Raw genomic sequence first — 22,911 nt, 5'->3', positions numbered from 1 at the left:
CCAGCCTGGGCAACAGAGTGAGACTGTCTCAAAACAAAACAAAAAACAAAAAACCTTCAATGTTATATTTCTGTATCTGTCGTTATGATTTTTAATTGTAATGGCTTGTATTCCACCATATTGTTATGCCATAATTTACTCCAAATGTTTTCATGTTTTCTTTCTTTCTTTTTTTTTTTTTTTGAGACGGAGTTTCGCTCTTGTTACCCAGGCTGGAGTGCAATGGCGCCATCTCGGCTCACCGCAACCTCCGCCTCCTGGGTTCAGGCAATTCTCCTGCCTCAGCCTCCTGAGTAGCTGGGATTACAGGCACGCACCACCATGCCCAGCTAATTTTTTGTATTTTTAGTAGAGACGGGGTTTCACCATGTTGACCAGGATGGTCTCGATCTCTTGACCTCGTGATCCACCCGCCTCAGCCTCCCAAAGTGCTGGGATTACAGGCTTGAGCCACCGCGCCCGGCTGTTTTCACGTTTTCATATTACAAAGTGCAATTACAAATAGAATTGTGTCAAAGGAAGGAAGTTTGCCTGTTATCATTTATGCTTACATAAAAATAAATTGCATTTATTGGAATTCTTAAAAATCTAAGTAAATGGATGTTCTTTGCTATTTTCCCACCGTGTAGTAAGCAAATTATCCTACGTACGTTTTACAACTGCAGTACTATCAATAGAACCACGGTTTGGAAAGCCAATTGCATACGGTAATCTAATACAAATGTAAGGTGGCATTAACATTGCATATTCACAGATTTAAGGGCTTGAATAAAAGCTAATTAGGAAACCCCAAAACTGCGTCTCTCCCCATTTTTGGCTTAACAGTAAAACATTGACATTCTTTCAGAGCCTGTCAGACTGTGCTTGTAATTTTCTAGTTAAGAATCACTCAGTGAGTAAGTTCAGTTGGTGGAGGAAAAAGCTTCAGCAGATGCTTTGAGGCAGCATCGAGGTTTGATGGGGTCGAGCCCCTTCCAACTGGGCTGGTCATTCGGTCTGCAGCTGGGTGGCGTTCTTCGTGGTTGAGTAGGATGAAGAAAGAATGTCGCTCGTAGCTTCCAAGGCCAGACCTTAGCCAGCACTCATGCGGACCGCAGAGACCCCAGGAACCAACTCAGTACGCGTCTGCACGCCTCCCAGCCTCTTGTCCGCCAGGAGGTTCTGCGCAGGCGCGGCAGTCGTGCGACAGCCGTCATTTACGGCCGGAGCTGTTCGCGCTGGGAGTTGGTGGCGCGGTGCAGGGCTCTTAAGAACGAACGGCTTGGGCGAGGGTAATCAGCTCCCTTTCCCCCCACCCTTTTCACTTATTATAGGTACTTGGGACTGTCGCAGAGTTTCCAGACCCGATGCAGGCGCCCAGTCGTGGACTGTACCACTCTGCTGCTCCATTGCTGGGGGTGCTCCCGCGCCCAGGTGGGGGTGAGGGGCGGGGTCGGGGGCTGGGCTGCACTCCATCCTAGCGTCTTCGTGGTGAAAGCTCCCAGGTAACTCCCGGTTCTTTTTGTTTTCCAAGACTGGTATCCGGGGACTGTGACTTGCAGGGTCCGCCATGGAGCCAGAGCAGATGCTGGAGGGACAGACGCAGGTATCAGGAGGCCCAGGATTCAGGGTTGGCGGTGTGCAGGGAGGCAGCGAGAAAGGGGGGCTTATATCTCTGTGACTGGTGTTTTGTTTTCTAGGTTGCAGAAAATCCTCACTCTGAGTACGGTCTCACAGATAATGTTGAGGTAACTCTCCCAGTTCTATGCCTCATCTGCGTGTCTCTTGGGAGCTGGAGAAAACTTGGGATCCGCTTTTACTAGGTTACTTTGCACAAGGGAAAACTTTGTTATCTTGAACTGAATAGTATCAAGTTATGAGACGCTTGTTTTAGTAACGGTACTAATGCTGCGTGGTGTACGGACGTACAAATTAGGTTTGAGCCAAAGGATTGAACTTTTATTATGAAACACACATTCTTGGCGGATACTGTCTGAATCGTATTGCTTGGTGGCTTTTTTTTTTTTGTGTGTGTGATGGAGTCTCCGTCACCAGGCTGGAGTGCAGTGTCGCGATCTCGGCTTACTGCAACCTCCGCCTCCCAGGTTCAGGCCATTCTTCTGCCTCAGCCTCCGGAGTAGCTGGGATTACAGGCACATGCCACCATGCCTGGCTAATTTTTTGTATTTTTAGTAGAGACAGGGATTCCCGATGTTGGCCAGGCTGGTCGTGAAGTCCTGATCTCGTGATCAGCCCGCCTTGGCCTCCCAAAGTTCTGCTATTACAGATGTGAGCCACCGTGCCTGGCCTATTATAAATGTTTTGTTGTCGTTGTTGTTTTCTGAGATGGAGTCTCGCTCTGTAGCCCAGGCTGGAATGCAGTGGCCCGATCTCGGCTCACTGCAACCTCCGTTTCCCGCGTTCAAGCGATTTTTCTGCCTCAGCCTCCCTAGTACTTGGGACTACAGGCGCCTGCCACCAAGCCTGGCTAATTTTTGTATTTTTAGTAGAGATGGGGTTTTACCTCATTGGTCAGGCTGGTCTTGAACTCATGATCTCGTGATCCGCCTGCCTCGGCCTCCTAAAATGTTGGGTTTACAGGTGTGAGCCACCGCGTCTGGCCATATTATAAATGTTTTAATGACCCTGCCCATTTTATGATTTGTATAATTTCTGGGTCTATTTCTGTGGATTCCTTTTTGTCTTCATTGTAGGTATGTTTTTCCTGCTTATTTGCCTGCTTGGTAATTTCTGATTGTATGCTGAGCATTGTGAACTTTACTTTGTAGAGTATTGGACAATTTTGTATTTTTATTTTGTTTTGAGACAGTTTCGCTCGTCAACCAGCATGGAGTGCAGTGGCACAATTGTGGCTCACTGCAACCACTGTGTCCCGGGTTCAAGCGATTCTCCTGCCTCAGGCTGCTGAATAGCTGGCATTACAGGTGCCTGCCACCATGCCTGGCTAATTTTTGTATTTTTAGTAGAGCCAGGGTTTCACCATGTCAGCCAGGCTGGTATTGAACTCCTGACCTTAGGTAATCTGCCCGCCTTGACCTCTCAAAGTGCTGGGATTACAGGCTTGAGCCACCACAACTGGCAATTTTGTTTTTTGTTTTTTTAAACATTTTTGGCTGGGTGCAGTTGCTCTTGCCTGGAATCCTAGTGCTTTGGGAGACTGAGGTGGGCAGACTGCCTGAGGCTCAGGAGTTTGAGACCAGCCTGGCAAACATGGTGACATCCGCCTTTAAAAAACAAAACAAAAACATTTTTTAATTTGTTCTGAGACACAGTTACTTAGAAACAGTTTGATACTTTTGAGGCTTGCTTTTAAGCTTTGTTAGGTGAGACCAGACTAGCCTTACTTTAGGCTTAATTTCCTTTTATTGCGTATTCTATTCAATACTCCATGTATTATGATTTTTTTTTTTTTTTTTTGAAACAAAAGTCTCTCTCTGTCACTCAGGCTGGAGTGCAGCGGTATGATCTCGGTTCACTGCAACCTCTGCATCAGCCAATATGCTGGTGTATCATGAGATTTTTCTCACCCTGCCTCACTGGAACACAAACCATTTCCAGCCTGTGTGAGCTGCAAGGATTGTTCTTTGTGGTGTAATATAGTTTGGATATTTGTCCCTTCCAAATCTCATGTTGAAATGTGACCCCCCAATGTTGGAGGTGGGGGCTGGTAGGAGATGTTTGGGTCATGGGGGTAGACCCAAACATCAACGGCATGGTACCATCTTTGGTAATGAGTGAGTTCTTAATCTATTAGTTACATTGAGATCTGAATATTAAAAAGAGTCTGGTGCCGGGCGCGGTGGCTCAAGCCTGCAATCCCAGCACTTTGGGAGGCCGAGGCAGGTGGATCACGAGGTCAAGAGATCGAGACCATCCTGGTCAACATGGTGAAACCCCATCTCTACTAAAAATACAAAAAAATTAGCTGGGCATGGTGGTGCGTGCCTGTAATCCCAGCTACTCAGGAGGCTGAGGCAGGAGAATTGCCTGAACCCAGGAGGCAGAGGTTGCGGTGAGCCGAGGTGGCGCCATTGCACTCCAGCCTGGGTAAAAAGAGCGAAACTCCATCTCAAAAAAAAAAAAAAAAAAAGAGTCTGGCACCTACTCCTTTCTCTCTTGCTCCCTCTCTTGTTATGTGACATGTCAGTTCCTCTCTGTCAGGATTGACAGCTCCCTGAAGCACTCATCAGTAGCAGATGCTGGTGCCCTGCTTGCGTAGCTTGCAGAATTGTGGCCAAATAAACCTCTTTTCTTTATAAATAACCCACCCTCAGGTATTTCTTTATAGCAATGCAAATAGACTAAGACGAGACAAAGACGAGACAGTCGTTTCCCTGGCCTTGGGTAGTTGACTTACATTCATCTATTGATAAGTACTTACTTGAAGACTGGAAAACAGTATCCTTAGTCTCTTTCTGGGCAGTTCTTGGCTCCATGCAACTTTTTTCCCTTCAGTGCTCTGCCTTGCAAATTTTTAGTTGTTTTGGTCTCCCAGAATTTTCAACTCTGTTTTCTCAACTCAGGGAGACTACTAGGGTCTGTTCAAGTTCTCTCTCCCTACACTGCATCCTGTAAGTTCTCCAGGCAGAAAACAATAAGCAGGGACAGTCATAGTGCTCACCTTGTTTTTCCCCTTTTTGTGATCACTGTTCTACACTGTCTTACGAGCTCATTTTTTGTTATGGTAGTTTGGATATAGCTATTTTTAGATTAGTTCGAGATTTTGAGTTAAGTGAAATTGAGCATCACAGTTGGCACATGATGGATACTTAGTAAATGTTCAGATGAAATAAATGGGAAGATTTGGTTAAGGAATTTATTACAGGATTTATAGGAGTTGCTTACGTTTGCTCTTTCTTATTGGAGACATTGTAATGGCATGTAACTGACAAGTTAAATTTTCTTAAAATTATTATTATTATTTTTTTGAGGTGGAGTTTCGCTCTTGCTACCCAGGCTGGAGTGCAATGGCGCGACCTCGGCTCACCGCAACCTCCGCCTCCTGGGTTCAAGCAATTCTCTTGCCTCAGCCTCCTGAGTAGCTGGGATTACAGGCACGCGCCACCATGCCCAGCTAGTTTTTTGTATTTTTAGTAGAGACGGGGTTTCACCATGTTGACCAGGATGGTCTCGATCTCTCGACCTCGTGATCCACCCGCCTCGGCCTCCCAAAGTGCTGGGATTACAGGCTGAGCCACCGCGCCCGGCCAGAAAATTATCTTTTAATTAAATTCTAAAATTAGATTGCAAAACCATAAGCAGAAGTACAAAAGTTGTCTGACAGTTATGGGAAGTGTCTTTGGAAACCATGCTATTTATGTTACAGATGTGATTAAAGATTTTTTTTCTTACTTTTACCAAAATACAATTAAAAGTAGAAAAATTTTTCTTTGTCAACTCTTTTATATCTAGTTTGAGTATGTTGAAGCAAAAGTTCATTTAAATGAAAGTGCTCTTAGGAATACTGTTTTGTCCTTTTAGAGCCACTTAACTGTTTTTTTTTTCTCTTTCATTTTTTTTTTTTTTTTTTTTTCAGACAGAGTATTGCTCTGTCACCCAGGCTGGAGTACAGTGTCTCAATCTTGGCTCCCTGCAATCTCTACCTCCTGGGTTCAGCCATTTTGCCTCAGCCTCCCAAGTAGCTGGGCTTACAGTCATGTGCCACCATGCCCAGCTAATTTTGTATTTTTTGTAGAGATGGGACAGATGGGATTTTACCATGCTGGTCAGGCTGGTCCCGAACTCCTGGACTCAACCAATCACCCTGCTTCAGTCTCCCGAAAGTGCTGGGAATACATGAGCCACCACACCCAACCCCCATTTTAAACATCTGAAATGTTAGATTTTCAAAAAAAAACAATTTTTTTTTCTTTTTGAGACAGAATCTTGCCATGTTACCCAGGCTGGAGTGTAATGGCGCAATCTTGGCTCACTGCAGCCTCTGCCTCCCGGGTTCAAGTGATTCTTGTGCTTTACCTTCCCAAGTAGCTGGACTACAGGCATGTGCCACCATGCCCATCTAGTTTTTAATTTCTTTATTTTTTTTTATGACTACTTTTGTGCCAGTTCTTAAATTTTTAATAGAGATGGGATTTCACCATGTTGGCCAGGCTGGTCTCAACTCCTGGCCTCAAGTGGTTCACCTGCCATGGCCTCCCAGAGTTCTGGGATTACAGGCATGAGCAACTGTGCCCAGATGGAACATTTTTTAATACATTAGTTTAAGAAAAGCCTGGGCTTGGTGGCTCACACCTGTAATCTCAGCACTTTGGGAGGCTGAGTCAGGCGGATCACCTGAGGTCGGGAGTTCAAGACCAGCCCGAGCAACATGGAGAAACTGTCTCCACTAAAAATACAAAATATTAGCTGGACTGGTGGCTCATGCCTGTAATTCCAGCTACTTGGGAGGCTAAGGCAGTAGAATTGTTTGAATCCAGGTGGCAGAGGTTGCTGTGAGCTGAGATTGTGCCATTGCACTCCAGCCTGGGCCACAAGAACGAAACTCAAAAAAAAAAAATTTTTTTTAAGTCTGTTGGAGGCAATAAGTTAGTTTTTAATTCTCTGAATGTCAGCTGAATCTATTTGATAGCTCCAAAATTTGGGGGGTTGTAAAGAAGAAAATATAACTTGTTATTTTTAAAATTGCATCTATTTTTATTTTTAATTTTTATTTATCTATTTTTTTGAGATGGAGTCTTGCTCTGTTGCCCAGGCTGGAATGCAGTGGCGTGATCTCGGCTCACTGCAACCTCCACCTCCCGGGTTCAAGCAATTCTCCTGTCTCAGCCTCCCGAGTAGCTAGGACTACAGGCGTGTGCCACCATGCTCAGCTAATTGTTTTGTATTTTTAGTAGAGACGGGTTTCACACTGTATTAGCCAGGATGGTCTTTATCTCCTGACCTTGTGATCTGCCCACCTCGGCCTCCCAAAGTGCTGGGATTATAGGCGTGAGCCACTGAGCCTGGCCAGCTTAATTTATTTTTAATTAAAATTAATTATTGCTTTTTGCGTTACCTGCTGGAGTGGGGAAAACCGTTAATTTAAATATGACATTAGTGATTTTTTTCTGTATTAATAATTTTCTTCATTTTGGGGGTATTTACATAATGTATTTTCTTAAGTCTGTTCATTTTAAAAAATCATAGATAGATTGATTGATTTAGAGACAGGGCCTTACTTTGTCAGCCAGGTTGGAGTGCAGTGGCATGATATCATCTCACTGCAATCTCTGCCTCCTGGGCTCAAGTGAGCCTCCCATCTCAGCCTTCTGAGCAGCTGGGACTACAGGCACACTGCCTGGCTAATTTTTGTAGAGACTGGATTTTGCCATGTTGCCCAAGCTGAATGTATTTCTTTAAAAAAGAAACATAAAGGGAAAAGTATTCTCATTGTGATAAATAGATGGTAACCATAAAAATAACAACAGTGAATACAAGACAATGGTAATAAATTTTAGCTAGATTCTCTTGAGTGTATAAGCTTTATACTCTGAAGCTTGCTGTCTTTGCTATGACCAGCTTTCTTGCTGTGATTTGGTGCTGTTTGGTGTTGTGTCCAGTTTTTTTGGGAACATGCTTTGAGAAGATATACGAAAAAAAATAAAAGCATTTGTATTTACTCCTACAAAGGCAGAATGAAAGGGAGAAAGAGTAGGATCTTAAGACATGACATTAGAAGAATGAGATGTTATGGTGCTTTTGGAGAGAAAAAGCTTGAATGAGTTTGAAAGATGGGTCTGAATTTATTTTGGGCAGAGAAGTTTGTGGTCTAGTACCAGCTTTCTAGTTATAGATTTGCCTTTTCTCTTAGTGTCGTATTTCCAGTAATTTTGTTTAGCACTGAAAATAACCTGGTTATTTGAAATGTTCATGTACTGTTTTTTTGAATTCATTAGAGGATAGTAGAAAATGAGAAGATTAATGCAGAAAAGTCATCAAAGCAGAAGGTAGATCTCCAGTCTTTGCCAACTCGTGCCTATCTGGATCAGACAGTTGTGCCTATCTTATTACAGGGACTTGCTGTGCTTGCAAAGGAAAGGTAAGATAATTGTGACCACAAATGGAGTTAGTAGAGAAAGCAAAATAGATTCCCCTAACTGAAATATCATTAGTTATGTATATAAACTTTTTACTGTGTGATTTATGGATGTTAAAGTTTTTAAGAACGTGCTCAGCCATAATCTCATAATTCAGACATTTAATTTTTTTCCCACCAGTCTTAGATCATATGCATATTTGCAAAGATTTGTAATCATGATATACATTAATTTTAAGTCTTCTTTTTACTTATGACATAATGTTTTTCTGTATCTCTCTATAGTCTTCATGATTACAATTTAAATTATTATTATTATTATTATTGTTATTTTGAGATGGAGTCTCACTCTGCTGCCCAGGCTGGAGTACAGTGGTGTGATCTCTGCCCACTGCCACCTCTGCCTCCTGGGTTCAAGTGATTCTCGTGTCTCAGCCTCCTGGGTAGCTGGGACTACAGGCATGTGCCACCATGACTGCCTAATTTTTGTATTTTTGGTAAATACGGGGATTCACCATGTTGGCCAGGCTGGTCTTGAATTCCTGACTTCAAGTGATCTGCCCACCTTGGCCTCCCCCAAAGTGCCGGGATTTTAGGTATGAGCCACTGTGCCCGGCCTATTATTATTATTATTATTTTTTGAGACAGAGTCTTGGTCTGTGTCCCTGGCTGGAGTAGAGTGGTGAAATCTCTGCTTACTACAACCTCTACCTTGCTGGGTTCAAGTGTTTCTCCTGCCTCAGTCTCCCGAGTAACTGGGATTAAAGGTATCTGCTACCATACCCGGCTAATTATTGTATTTTTAAGTAGAGAAAGGGTTTTGACTTGATGGCCAGGCTTGTCTTGAACTCCTCACCTCAAGTGATCCACCAGCGTCAGCCTCCCAAAGTGCTGGGATTACAGGTGTTAACCACCGCACCCAGCCTGTAATTTAAGTTGTAATACCACATTTAATTTAGCCATTTTCCCACTGTTGAACATTTACGTAGAATTTCCTTTGTTAATTGGTCACCCAGGCAATTTATCTATGTTCATGTCTTTTGCTTTTGTTTAGTTACTTTTTAAATGATAATTTCCCAAGAGTTGGCTTACCAATTCAAAGGTCGTGATGCTTTTTATGACGTTTGGCATATCATATTTGTTTTCAAAAGTTTGTCCTTAAAATTCTTCTAGTGTTACCATGGCCTCATACGTAAAAAGTTAATAAATATTTGCCAGTTGTTTTAATTTACATTTTCTTTCTTTTTCTCTCTCTCTCTTTTTTTTTTTTTTTAAGAGTGGTGCGATCTTGGCTCATTGTAACCTCTGCCTCCCAGGTTCAAGCAATTCTCCTGCCTCAGCCATCCAAGTAGCTGGGACTACAGGCATGCACTACCACGCCCTGCTAATTTTTGTATTTTTAGTAGAGACAGGGTTTCACCATGTTGGCCAGGATGGTCTCAATCTCTTTACCTTGTGATCCACCTGTGTTGGCCTCCCAAAGTGCTGGGATTACAGGCATGAGCCACAGCGCCCAGCCTTAAATTTTCTTAATAGCAAGGGTAGAATTATTTATCTTTTTTTTTTTTTTTTTGAGATGGAGTCTCGCTCTGTAGCCCAGGCTGGAGTGCAGTGGTGCAATCTTGTCTCACTGCAACCTCCGCCTCCTGGGACTGGTTCAAGCAATTCTCCTACCTCAACCTTCCAAGTAGCTGGGATTACTGGCACGAGCCACCATGTCCAGCTAATTTTTGTATTTTTTAGTAGAGATGGGGTTTCACCATTGGTCAGTCTGGTCTTGAACTCCTGACCTCGTGATCTGCCCGCCTCGGCCTCTAAAAGTGCTGGAATTACAGGTGTGAGCCACTGTGCCTGGCTGCCATTTATCTTTTTTTAACATGTTTTCCCCCAATAATTCTCACCTAAATTTTTTTTTGTGTAAGCAAATGTAATAAGAAAATTTGTTTTGGAAGTTAGTCAACATTTATTAGGTGCATATTCTATTTTATTCAAAGAATAATAATAAACATTGTAATAGCAAATTGATATAACTTGATAAAGAACTTGATGGAACTATGTCTTATCTCAGTCTGGTGTGGTAGTGTATGCCTTAGCCCAAACTGCTTGAGAGGCCAAGGTGGGAGGATCACCTGGGCTTGGGCCCAGGAGTTCGAGGCTGCAGTGAGCCATTATTGCACCACTGCCCTTCAGCCTAGGTGACAGAGTGAGACCCTACCTCAAGGAAAAAAAAAGGAAATATGTCTTTTCTTATAGTAAAAGTGAATTATTAACTTAGAATCGATACATTTGTTTATATAAAAATTATATGAATGAGCAATAAATATTTGTTTTTGATGGTTATATTTGTAAATTAGCATCTACTACCAACAATTAAAATATGAGGATCTTGATGGTCTGAAGGTAGTGAATTAATTGACTATTGATAGTCTGACAGATTAAGCTCCTTATTCTTTTCTTCTTCTTTGCGATAGAGTTTTGTTTTTGTCACCTAGAGCTGGAATGCAGTGGCACAATCTTGGGTCACTGCAACCTCCATCTCCTGGGTTCAAGCAGTTCTTTTGCCTCAGCCTTGTGAGTAGCTGGGCTTACAGATGCCTGCCAGTACGCCCATGTCATATTTGCATTTTTAGTAGAGATGGGGTTTTAGTCACCATATTGGCCAGGCTGGTCTTGAACTCCTGACCTCAAGGTGATCCATTGCATGTGGCCTGGTTTTTTGGTGTGTTTTTTTTTTTTTGATTCCGAGTCTTACCCTGTTGCCCAGGCTAGAGTGCAGTGGCACAATCTCAGATCACTGCAGTCTCTGCCTCCCCGGTTCAAGTGATTCTCCTGCCTCAGCGTCCTGAATAGCTGGGACTACAGGTGCATGCCACCACTCATGGCCAATTGTTGTATTTTCAGTAGAGATGAGTTTTCATCATGTTGGACAGGCTGATCTCTTAACTCCTGACCTCAGGTGATCTGCCCTTGTGGGCCTCCTAACACGCTGGGATTTTAGGTGTGAGCCACTGCTCCTGGCCCTTATTCCGTTTTTCTACTCTTTTCCCCCTTCTCACTACTGTACTTGACTAGTCTTAAAAAAAAAAAGCTGGGGGGGGGGTGGGAAATATGGACATCTTTTCAATTTTTTTGTTTTTCCTCTAGGGACGACTAATATATTAGGAATTTGAGGTCGGGCTCAGTGGCTCATGCTTGTAATCCCAGCACTTTGAGAGGCCGGGGTGGGTGGATCACAAGGTCAGGAGATTGAGACCATCCTGGCTAACGTGGTGAAACCCCATCTTTACTAAAAATACAAAAACTAGCTGGGCGTGGTGGCACATGCTTGTAGTTCCAGTTACTTGGGAGACTGAGGCAGGGGAATCACTTGAACCCGGGAGGCAGAGGTTGCAGTGAGCCGAGTTGTGCCACAGCACTCCAGCCTGGCCACAGAGCCAAGACTGTCTCAAAAAATTAAAAAAAAAAAGAAAAAAATAATTTGAAATTTGAAATATTACTTTATTTATTTATTTTTTGAGACAGAGTCTTGCTCTTTACCCAGGCTGGAGTGCAGTGGCACAATCTTGGCTCACTGCAACCTCTGCCTCCTGGTTCAGCAGTTCTCCTGCCTCAGCCTTCCCAGTAGCTGGAAGTATAGGTGTCTGCCACCACACCTGGCTAATTTTTGTATTTTTAGTAGAGACATGGTTTTACCATATTCGTCAGGTGGGTCTGGAACTCCTGACTTCAGGTATTCTGCCTGCCTCGGCCCCAAAAATGCTGGGATTACAGATGTAAGCTACTGCACCTGGGCTCTAAATATTACTTTAAATGCTAGAAAACCATTTGAAAAAAAATTTTAAGTTCAAGCTCTTAGGAAATTCATTAAATTTTTTTTTTATTATTAATTTTTTTGAGACAGGGTCTCGTTCTGTCATCCAGGCTAGACTGCAGTAGCAAGATCACCACTCACTGTTGCCTAGGCCTCTTGGGCTTAAGCAATCCTTTTGCCTCAGCCTCCTGAGTAGGTGGGACTACAGGCATGTACCACTATGCCAGACTAAATTTTTTTTTTTTTTTTTGAAACGGAGTTTCGCTCTCGTTACCCAGGCTGGAGTGCAATGGCGCGATCTCGGCTCACCGCAACCTCTGCCTTCCGGGTTCAGGCAATTCTCCTGCCTCAGCCTCCTGAGTAGCTGGGATTACAGGCATGCGCCACCATGCCCAGCTAATTTTTTTGTATTTTTAGTAGAGACGGGGTTTCACCATGTTGACCAGGATGGTCTCGATCTCTTGAATTCGTGATCCACCCGCCTCGGCCTCCCAAAGTGTTGGGATTACAGGCTTGAGCCACCGCGCCCGGCACCAGACTGATTTTTAAACTTTTAGTAGAGTTGGGGATCTTACTATGTTGCTCAGGCTTAGAAGTGATCCTCTCCACTCGGACTCCCAAAGTGCTGGGAGCGCTTGGCCGGTAAATACATTTTTTGTTAAAAAAAAATTTTTTTTTTTTGATGTGGAGTCTTGTTCTGTTGCTCCAGCTGGAATACAGTGAGGCAATCGTGGCTTACTGTAGCCTTGAACTAAAGTGATCTTCCCACCTAATCCTCCTGAGTAGCTGTAACTATAGGCATGCACCACCATGCCTGGCTAATTTTTTTGCATTTTCTGTGGAGATGGGGTTTCATCATGTTGCCCAGGTTGATTTTGAACTCTTGGGCTCAAGTGATCTGCCCGCCTTGGCCTTCCAAAGTGTGAGGATTATGGACAGGAGCCACCATACCCGGCCCAAAGAAGTTTTTTTCCCCCCACTAAGTCGGAGTCTTGTTCTGTTGTGCAGGCTGGCGTGCAGGGTGCAATCTTGGCTCACTGTAACCTCCACCTCCCAGGTTCAAGCAAATTCTGCCTCAGCCTCCCGAGTAGCTGGGATTACAGATATGCACCTGTAATATATTTAGTTTGTGAAAATTCATCAAGCTGTATACCTATGATAATGTGTAATATTCTGTGTATTACCCTACAATAAAAGAACAAAAATAATATAGGACAATGGATGTAGCATCACCAAGACATGCAGATGAACTCAAATGACTAGTCAGAGAAGCAACACTAATACAGATAAGTTAGTTGTTATGTTTCTTTTCTAAAAGCTACTTCTGCCGGGCGCGGTGGCTCAAGCCTGTAATCCCAGCACTTTGGGAGGCTGAGGCGGGTGGATCACGAGGTCGAGAGATCGAGACCATCCTGGTCAACATGGTGAAACCCCGTCTCTACTAAAAAAGTGCAAAAAATTAGCTGGGCATGGTGGCACGTGCCTGTAATCCCAGCTACTCAGGAGGCTGAGGCAGGAGAATTGCCTGAGCCCAGGAGGCAGAGGTTGCGGTGAGCCGAGATCGCGCCATTGCACTCCAGCCTGGGTAACAAGGGCGAAACTCCGTCTCAAAAAAAAAAAAAAAAAAAAAGCTACTTCTTTCTTCAAATAATTTAAATCAATAATTATAATACTATTTAATACAACTACAGTGCACCTAAGAAGATAAACACGTTGATAAAACTAAGCGGAGTTACTTCATATTAACACTTCTATCTAAATTATTCTTGCTGGTAAAAAAATCCAAAGGTGAAAAATTGGGGAAACATCTATTTTATTTTTATTTTATTTTTGAGCAGTTCACTGCTAGGAGACATCTGTTTTAAACTCTACTATGAAAAGTAGTATTGAATTGTGTTTACAAGGATTTAAACTCATACTGAAAATGTGTTTACAAGGATCTCAAAACATTCCCAGAGCACTCTAAACAGCCCTAAAAGCTGTCTACAAATAGTATTTTTTATGTAATATTTAGGGTTCACATGATGAATTATTTTACCAGAACTCTGAGTGCGTTGGCTCATGCCTGTAATCCCAGCCCTTTAGGAGGCCAAGGCAGGTGGATCACGAGATCAGGAGTTTTAAGACCAGCCTGGCCAACATGGTGAAACTCTGTCTCTACTAAAAATACAAAACTTACTGGGCATGGTAGCGCATGCCTGTAATCTCAGCTACTGAGGAGGCTGAGGCAGAATTTGCTTGAACCTGGGAGGTGGAGGTTACAGTGAGCCAAGATTGCAGCACTGCACTCCAGCCTGCAAAACAGAACAAGACTTGGTCTCTGGGAGGAAAAAAAATTAATTTGGGCTGGGCATGGTGGCTCATGCCTGTAATCCTCACACTTTGGAAGGCCAAGGTGGGCAGGTCACTTGAGCCCAAGAGTTCAAAATCAACCTGGGCAACATGATGAAACCTGTGTAGCTTGCACTCAGATCAAGAAACTGAATACTGCCAGCACGTCAGAAGCCATCCATGTGACCCCTTCAAGTCATTATTCTCTCTGGGGTAATGATCATCCCATTGTCAATCATTTTTTAAACTTGTGTTTTAAAATGGAGTTCATAACCAGATTTAAGCCATACAAAAATTTCAGTCTCTTTAAGCTATTTTGTCGGCTAATTAATTTGCTTGCTTATCTTACTTATTTTATTACTACAAATGTCCTTTGACTGTGAAATGAAAATTAAAAAGATGCATTTTCATTATCGAACAATATGTTTAAATTAACACATCTAGGAAATACATTTCTAAACTTTGGATTTCTTTTCCCTTACAGACCACCAAATCCCATTGAATTTCTAGCATCTTATCTTTTAAAAAACAAGGCACAGTTTGAAGATCGAAACTGACTTAATGGGAAGAACAGAAAAATTTAGTTGCTACTGTAGATTTACATGATTAAGAGGCAGCTTTAATTGCCATGATTATTTCGCTTTTTGAATGTATAAGATCCTTCAGGACAACAGAACTTATTTCTTGAATTGCAGAAGAGAACATATTTCCCTTATTTTGATTTAATCATCATAAACCATACTTATTTAATGAGTGTGCAATTTTTTCTCAGATTGTCTTTAACTTTGTTTTTAAAATGACCTTCAAAATAAACTGTCAAAACACCATTATTTTAAAGTAGTTTTTGTTCTGTATGACAAACATTTTACATGATTGAATTGTTTTATGAATTTCTCTTTTTCTTCTGTCTTCAAATGCTACAGAGTTTTACAATAGAGAGAAAATACAGCAGTCAAGTCTAATGTAAAAAATTTAGCCAGTTTTTCTCAGTATTGTTTTTGGACCTTTCTGAGGGTGGGATCTGGGCATCTTCAATAGCTTAAGAAATATCACAGGTGATTCTAATGTACAATAATGTTGGAGTACTGATAAAAGCATTGCAAAGGGGATACAATATCCTCTAATGCCATCAACATTTATAGTAATAGCAATAGCTATAATTTATTGCATTCCTGTCAGACATAGTACAATTTTACTTAAATTATCTCTGATATAGCAGCTCTGCAAAGTAGATATTATTATTCCCATTTTGCAGATGAGGAAACAGACTTGGAGAGGTTAAGTGACATGCTCAAGACAACACTGCTGGTAAGTTTTTTTGAATGGGAATTCGAATCCTGTTCTACCAATGTGTTGCTGAATTTCATTGCTGCTTTTTGCAATAAAAAGCAGCCAGTCCTTTTTGGAGTCTATTCCTATTGTCCCCTGTGAAGAAATTGAGATAGCTCACTAGCTCGGAAAATAGAGAAATTGCCTGAAGAGAGCCAGGAAAAACATTTCACTAGAATACCAGTTCTCAAATGGGAGTGATTGTCCCTCCCCACCCCCATTTTCCCAGAGAACATTTGTTAATGTCTGGACACATTTTGGTTGTCACAACTGGAATAAGGTGGGGTTCTTGTACTCCTTGTGATCCACCTGCCTCAGCCTCCTAAAGTGCTGGGATTATAGGCGTGAGCCCTTGTGCCTGGCTAGGTGGGGTTCTACTGGCATCTAGTGGGTATAGATGCTCCTAAAACATCCCAACAATGAATAGGACAGCCTGCATGTCCATCTTCTCCCTCCCCAAGAATTATCTAGCTTAAAATGTCAGTGCCAAAGTTGAAAAATCTTTATTAGAAGCTGATTAAAGTCGTGTGCCTCCAAGCTAAATATGTTAAGGTCTTTGTGAAGTTAGAAATTTAATGCTGATAGGCAGGGCGCGGTGGCTCAAGCCTGTAATCCCAGCACTTTGGGAGGCCGAGGCGGGTGGATCACGAATTCAAGAGATCGAGACCATCCTGGTCAACATGGTGAAACCCCGTCTCTACTAAAAATACAAAAAAATTAGCTGGGCGTGGTGGCGCACGCCTGTAATCCCAGCTACTCAGGAGGCTGAGGCAGGAGAATTGCCTGAGCCCAGGAGGCGGAGGTTGCGGTGAGCTGAGATCGCACCATTGCACTCCAGCCTGGGTAACAAGAGTGAAACTCTGTCTCAAAAAAAAAAAAAAAAAAAAAGAAAAAAGAAATTTAATGCTGATGAGATATGTCTTAAATAGAGGAAATACTTATTTTAGTAGAACTGACACTCGTTGGAGGTGCTATGTTTTTGGTTTTCATCTGCAGATCTATATATTTGAATAGGAAAAACCTGGACATACTGGGATCTTTTTAAAAAAATTATAAATTTTTTTTCTTTATTTTCTTTTTTCCTATATGTCCTGCACATTTTTTTTTTTTTTTTTTTTTTTTTTTTTTTTTGAGACGGAGTTTCGCTCTTATTACCCAGGCTGGAGTGCAATGGCGCGATCTCGGCTCACCGCAACCTCCGCCTCCTGGGTTCAGGCAATTCTCCTGCCTCAGCCTCCTGAGTAGCTGGGATTACAGGCATGTGCCACCATGCCCGGCTAATTTTTTGTATTTTTAGTAGAGACGGGGTTTCACCATGTTGACCAGGATGGTCTCGATCTCTCGACCTCGTGATCCACCCGCCTCGGCCTCCCAAAGTGCTGGGATTACAGGCGTGAGCCACCGCGCCCGGCCATTTTTTTTTTTTTTTTTAATGAGTTCTGCTCTTGTTGCCCAGGCTGGAGTGCAATGGCACAATCTTGGCTCACTGCAACCTTCGCCTCCCAGGTTCAAGTGATTCTCCTGCATCAGCCTCCTGAGTAGGTGGGATTACAGGTGCACGCCACCACACCCAGCTAATTTTGTATTTTTAGTAGAGATGGGGTTTCACGATGTTGTCCAGGCTGGTCTTGAACTCCTGACCTCCAGTAATCAACCTGCCTCTGCCTCCCAAAGTATTGGTATTACAAGTGTGAGTCACCACGCCCAGCCAATACTATATATATATCTTGTGAGACATCATCTGGCTGTGTTGCCCAGGCTAGAATGCAGTGGTATGATCTCAGCTCATTGAAATCTTTGCCTCCTAGGCTCAAGCCAGTCTTTCACCTTAGCCTCCCAAGTAGCAAGGACTACAGGCATGTACCACCACACCCAGCTAATTTTTGTTTAATACTCTATTACCTTTCAGGTGTGCCTAAATTTTTCTTTGATGGAAAAATTAGTCCCACTGATCTGGCTAGTAGTTGAAAAAGTGAATCACCAATTAGCTGGGTGTGGTGGTACGTGCCTGCAGTCCCAGCTACTCAGGAGGCTGAGGCTGGAGAATTGCTTGAACTCAGGAGGCCAATGTTGTAGTCAACTGAGATTGCTCCACTGCACTCTAGCCTGGGCGACAGAGTGAGACTGTCTCAGAAATAAATGAATGAATGAATGAGTCACTGTAGGTAATCATAAATGCTATATACTGTAAAAAGGTTTTTTGTTTGTTTTTGAGATACAGTCTTGCTCCATCCCCCAGGCTGGAGTGTAGTGGCACGATCTTGGCTCACTGCAGGTTGTCATTGCAGCCTTGACGACCTAGGCCCAAGTGATCCTCCCACCTCAGCCTCCTCAGAAGCTGGGACTATAGGTCCTCACCACCATGGCTGGCTAATTTGATTTTTTTGTATTTTTTTGTAGAGACAGAGTTTTACCTTGTTGCCCAGGCTCATCTTGAACTCCTGGGCTCAAGCAGTCGCCTGCCTTGGCCTTGCAAAGTGCTGGGATTACAGGCATGAGCCACTATCTCTAGCTGTAAACATTTTTTTAAAAAACTTAAAAATATTTCATGTGAATTTGGTAATTTTTTGATTTTAGTCTTGTCTTTGGGTATGAGTTCTTCCATGGAATTCTGTATCATCCTTTTTCCACAAAGCACACCTGTGATGCATGGTCTAAAAATTTCAGTTTCAAATTTTTTTGAAAGTATCTTACGGTTTAGATATTTAAGAGGTAATTTATAGAATGCTAGATTTGTTTTTTCACTCTTTATTCATCTTGTCTGCCTCTGACAGTATTTTTTTTTTTCACTTGAGTCTTTCTAAAACATTCAACCTAATTTTGCTACAAACATTGTGTCTTAGTTCTTTTGGCCTGCTACAGCAAAATACTATAGATTGGGTGACCTGTAAACAATTTATTTCTCACAGGTCTGGAATCTGGGAAGTTCAAGATCAAAGTTGTCTAGTGAGGGCTTACTTTCTGGTTGATAGATGGCACCTTCTAACTTTGTCCTCACATGATGGACATGGGCTAGCTAGATCTCTGAGGTCTCTTATAAGGGTACTAATCCTGTTCATAAGATGACCGAATTACCTCTGAAAGGTCCCACATTCATAATGCCATCGCCTTCCTGGTTAGGATTTCAACATATGAATTTGGGAGGAATATAACATGCAGACCATAGCACATCTTTTATGTTATGTATTTATATTTCTTTGGCTTGTGTAATATTTAACTAGATTATATAATGGCAGTACCTAATACAACTGATATAAATAAATTAGAGAACATAATTGATCCTCATTGGGCATACACGCAAATGTGGAAAGAGTGCCATAATGTGAGAGTTTCTTCAAGAGTGTAACCTAGTAGCTTCAAGAGTTCAGTTTATTCATGGGTATTATTCAGTATATTTTGCTGAGGGAATGGAGAGTACCACTTACTCTCATAAATTGGTTAAATAGAAGTCAGTTTAGAAAGTTACTACTATATGGCTGGCCATGGTGGCTCATGCCTGTAATCCCAGCACTTCGGGAGGCTGAGGCGAGTGGATGACCTGATGTCAGGAGTTTGAGACCAGCTTGGCCAACATGGTGAAACCCCGTCATTACTAAAAATATAAACATTAGCCAGGTGTGGTGGTGGATGCCTGTAATCCTAGCTACTCAGGAGGCTGAGGCAGGAGAATCGGTTGAACCCGGGAGGCGGAGGCTGCAGTGAGCTGAGATTGCACCACTGCACTCCAGCTTGGGTGGCAGTGATAAAAAAAAGTTACTACTATACTTTGGAGTGGTAAATTAGATATAGCTGAAAATCATGTAAACAGTTTCCATCCTTTGACCATTTAATGCAGACGTTGTTTAGTAAACAAATAACATAAATTGAGTAAAACCTACTGTATCTCCTAAGAGTGAGTTCATGAATTACGTTGGTGGGTGGGTTAGTTGGGAGGACCAGTAGAATGAATTAGGAATAGATTCCTGGAGGAAACAGAAACCTTGAATTGAAAAAAAAAAGGGAGAAGAGTGGATTGAAGGAGATCATCTACCTGGTTCTGATCCACTTGAAGGAAGAATATTGAACTTTTATTTATTTATTTTTATTATTTTTATTTTTTGAGACAGAGTCTTGCTCTTGTTGCCCAGGCTGGAGTGCAATGGTGTGATCTTGGCTCACCTCCACCTCCATCTCTACCTCCTGGGTTCAAGCAATTCTTTTGCCTCAGCCTCCTGAGTAGCTAAGATTACAGGCATGTGCCACCTCTCCTGGCTAATTTTGTATTTTTAGTAGAGATGGGGTTTCTCTGTGTTGGTCAGGCTGGTCTCAGGCAGGCGGATCACCCGAGGTCAGGAGTTCAAGACCAGCCTAGCCAATATGATAAAACCCCATCTCTACTAAAAATACAAAAATTAGCCGGGTGTGGTGGTGCGTGCCTGTAATCCCAGCTACCTGGGAGGGTGAGGCAGGAGAATCGCTGAAACCTGGGAGGTGGAGCCTGCAGTGAGCTGAGATTGCACCACCCTGCTGCCTAGGCAGCAGAGTGAGACTTTGTCTTAAAAGCAACAAAACAGGAAAAAACAAAACAAAACCTTGCCAGCCTTTAACAAAGCTTTCTTTAAAAAAATATTTTTATTTATTTATTATGTTTTTAGAGACAGGGTCTTGTTCTGTCAGACTGGAGTGCAGTGGCATGTTCACAGCTCACTGCAGCCTTGAACTCCTGGGCTTAAGCAATCCTGGTACTATGGCACGTGGTACTACAGGGGTGTGCCACCATGTCTGGCTAACTTGTTTTATTTTTAGTAAAGATGAGATCTTGCTGTGTTGCCCAGGCTGGCCTTGAATTCTTGAGCTGAAGTAATCCTCCTGCCTTGACCTCCACAAATTTTGAGATTCTAGGCATGAGCCACTGAGCCTGGCTCCTTATATCGTTTGACTCTGTTATTCCATTTCTGAGACTCCTAAATATTAATAAACATGGAAAAAAGCTCTGTGTAAAAAATTTTATTCCAAAACATTGGAAATGAATAAATTTTTATCTTACAGGAATTATTAAATATCTACTGTACTTAGTCCAGTGTTCAGATACACAGTATTTAATAAGTGTTATTTATTAAGTTTGCCTTTTTTTTTTTTTTTTTTTTTTTGAGATGGAGTTTCGTTCTTGTTACCCAGGCTGGAGTGCAATGGCGCGATCTCGGCACACCGCAACCTCCGCCTCCCGGGTTCAAGCAATTCTCCTGCCTCAGCCTCCTGAGTAGCTGGGATTACAGGCACACGCCACCATGCCCAGATAATTTGTATTTTTAGTAGAGACGGGGTTTCATCATGTTGACCAGGATGGTCTCGATCTCTTGAATTCGTGATCCACCCGCCTCGGCCTCCCAAAGTGCTGGGATTACAGGCTTGAGCCACCGCGCCCGGCTCTTTTTTTTTTAAGGTAAGGTCTCATTCTGTTGCCCAGCCTGGAGAAGAGTGGTGCAATTATAACTTATTGCAGCCTGAAACTCCTGGGCTTAAGCAATCTCCTACTTCTCCCAAGTAGCTGAGGCTATAGGCATGTGCCACTATGCTTGGCTAATTTTTAAAAATTTTTTTAGTTTTTTTTTTTTTTTTTTGGTCTTGCTATGTTATTCAGCCCCGTCTCAAACTCCAGGCCTCAAGTGGTCCTCCTGCCTCAGCCTTTTAAAGTGCTGGGATTACAGGCTTGAGCCACTATGCCCAGCCACTTCATTCTTTTTAATGGGTGTATGTGTATATCCTAATTTAGCAAGTTTCACGTTGATGGACATTGTGGTTGTTTGTAGTTGTTTGCTACTACAGACTGCTGCAGTAAATAGTGGACATACTGTTTCAGAAGCATGTATATTAATGTGTATTAATGTTGGGTTCTGGGATCTAATGGTGCCTTCTTATTTTCTTTTTTTTTGAGATAGAGCCTTGCTCTTATCACCCAGGCTGGAGTGCAATGTCACAATATCAGCTCACTGCAACCTCCACCTCCCAGGTTCAAGGAATTCTTCTGCCTCAGCCTCCTGAGTAGCTGGGATTACAGGCACCTTCCACTGTGCCTGGCCAATTTTTGTATTTGTAGTAGAGACAGAGGTTTTTCCCTGTTGGCCAGGCTGGTCTTGAACTCCTGACTTCATGATCCACCTGCCTTGGTCTCCCAAAGTGTTGGGATTACAGGTGTAAGTCACTGCTCCCAGCCTTCCTTCTTAGTTCTTGAAGTCTGTGCTTCATAAGGATTGTCTGTTAATAAAGGTTTCCTCCTTGCCCTCTACTATGAATAATTGTTATGGAGTGTCAAATCAAAATCACTGGTTGATACAATGGAAATTGTTGATAATAACATGAGGATTGTACAGTATTGCCAAATAAGCTTCTCCTAAAATACAAAGTAAGTATTTTACAATTATATGAATTTTCCTTAATTTAGGGGAGGTGAATAAAATGAATAGTTTCAACTTTTTTCAAAAGCATACTAGAGTAAGGTAGCTAGAATAAGGTAGACAGGGGAATAATTGTGGCATACATTGAGAGCCATGAAGTATCTGTTAACCTTTCAGTTCAATTGCTTTGTGATTTTTATTCAGTTTGACCAGCAAGAAAATTTCAGTAGAGCATTTTAACAGGGAGAAAGCAGAATTTTAAATCAGATTACTAGTTTGGAATGAGACCTAGGATTGTTGCTAGGAGCAGAGGATAAAAAGAATAACAAATATTTATAAAGAACAGCTTATGAAGCATTTTAACATAACTTAATCATCCTCACAGCAAGCCTATGAGTTAGATATTACTCCTGTTTGCATTTGAAAGATAACACTGAGGCTTGAAAAGGTTAAATTACTAGATGCCGTTAGTTACACAGCTGATGGATGACAAAGCCAGGACTCAAATCTGACTTTCTAATTTGAAGGGCCTGAAATAATAAGCTTTCTTTGTTTCATTGTATCCAATCCCCGCACCCCCCCTCCCACACCCTATACCTCTTTTCCATAGAAACAAAATCAGCAATAAATAACTATAAGAACTGTCATCATAGAAGCACTTAGGATAGTTTTCTTTTTTTTGAAACTTACAACAAAAAGTTTACCATTTCATCAATGATCCCTGAGTTTTGGTACTCTCAGAAGAGTACCACCCTTCCTTTTTCTGTTACCTCTAAATTGGCATCGGGCCAGGCACAATGGTGCATACCTGTAGTCCCAGCACTTTGGGAGGCTGAGGCGGGCAGATCATGAGGTTGGGAGATCAAGACCGTCCTGGTCAACATGGTGAAACACCATCTCTACTAAAAATACAAAAAATTATCTGGGCATGGTGGCGGGTACCTGTAATCCCAGCTACTCAGGAGGCTGAGGCAAGAGAATCACTTAAGAGGCAGAGATTGCAGTTAGCCAAGATCACGCCACTGCACTCC

At 42.4% G+C, this 22,911-nt stretch overlaps 1 protein-coding gene across 4 annotated transcripts; it reads left to right on the top strand.

Annotated features, from left to right (window-relative positions):
* Positions 1 to 1,069: 1,069 nt before the first annotated feature.
* On the top strand, positions 1,070 to 21,771 carry DPY30 (dpy-30 histone methyltransferase complex regulatory subunit). Of its 4 annotated transcripts, XM_074395706.1 has the most exons (6): positions 1,162 to 1,271; positions 1,514 to 1,585; positions 1,680 to 1,727; positions 7,896 to 8,038; positions 15,433 to 15,485; positions 21,425 to 21,771. In XM_074395706.1, exons 2-5 carry the CDS (start codon positions 1,550 to 1,552, stop codon positions 15,434 to 15,436), a joined length of 231 nt encoding a protein of 76 aa, XP_074251807.1. In that variant the 5' UTR covers positions 1,162 to 1,271; positions 1,514 to 1,549; the 3' UTR covers positions 15,437 to 15,485; positions 21,425 to 21,771. The 4 variants fall into 4 exon arrangements, with proteins under 4 accessions (XP_074251806.1, XP_074251807.1, XP_003944025.1 ...); XM_003943976.4 differs by lacking the exons at positions 15,433 to 15,485; positions 21,425 to 21,771 and adding an exon at positions 14,662 to 15,004; XM_074395704.1 differs by lacking the exons at positions 15,433 to 15,485; positions 21,425 to 21,771 and adding an exon at positions 14,662 to 15,004 and having other exon boundaries at positions 1,198 to 1,413.
* The last annotated feature ends 1,140 nt before the right edge of the window (positions 21,772 to 22,911 follow it).

This window comes from Saimiri boliviensis, chromosome 1, assembly GCF_048565385.1.
Source record: "Saimiri boliviensis isolate mSaiBol1 chromosome 1, mSaiBol1.pri, whole genome shotgun sequence".
In the NCBI taxonomy this organism is placed as follows: domain Eukaryota; kingdom Metazoa; phylum Chordata; class Mammalia; order Primates; family Cebidae; genus Saimiri; species Saimiri boliviensis.
Note: the sequence above shows the minus strand (reverse complement) of the source record. Positions and strands in the feature narration are given on the sequence as shown.

Coding starts and splice junctions, on each gene's coding strand:
- DPY30 (XM_003943976.4), top strand. CDS start 1,550: ATGGAGCCAGAGCAGATGCTGGAGGGACAGACGCAG. Junction 1,586..1,679: donor TGCTGGAGGGACAGACGCAG/GTATCAGGAGGC, acceptor TTTGTTTTCTAG/GTTGCAGAAAATCCTCACTC. Junction 1,728..7,895: donor GTCTCACAGATAATGTTGAG/GTAACTCTCCCA, acceptor TGAATTCATTAG/AGGATAGTAGAAAATGAGAA.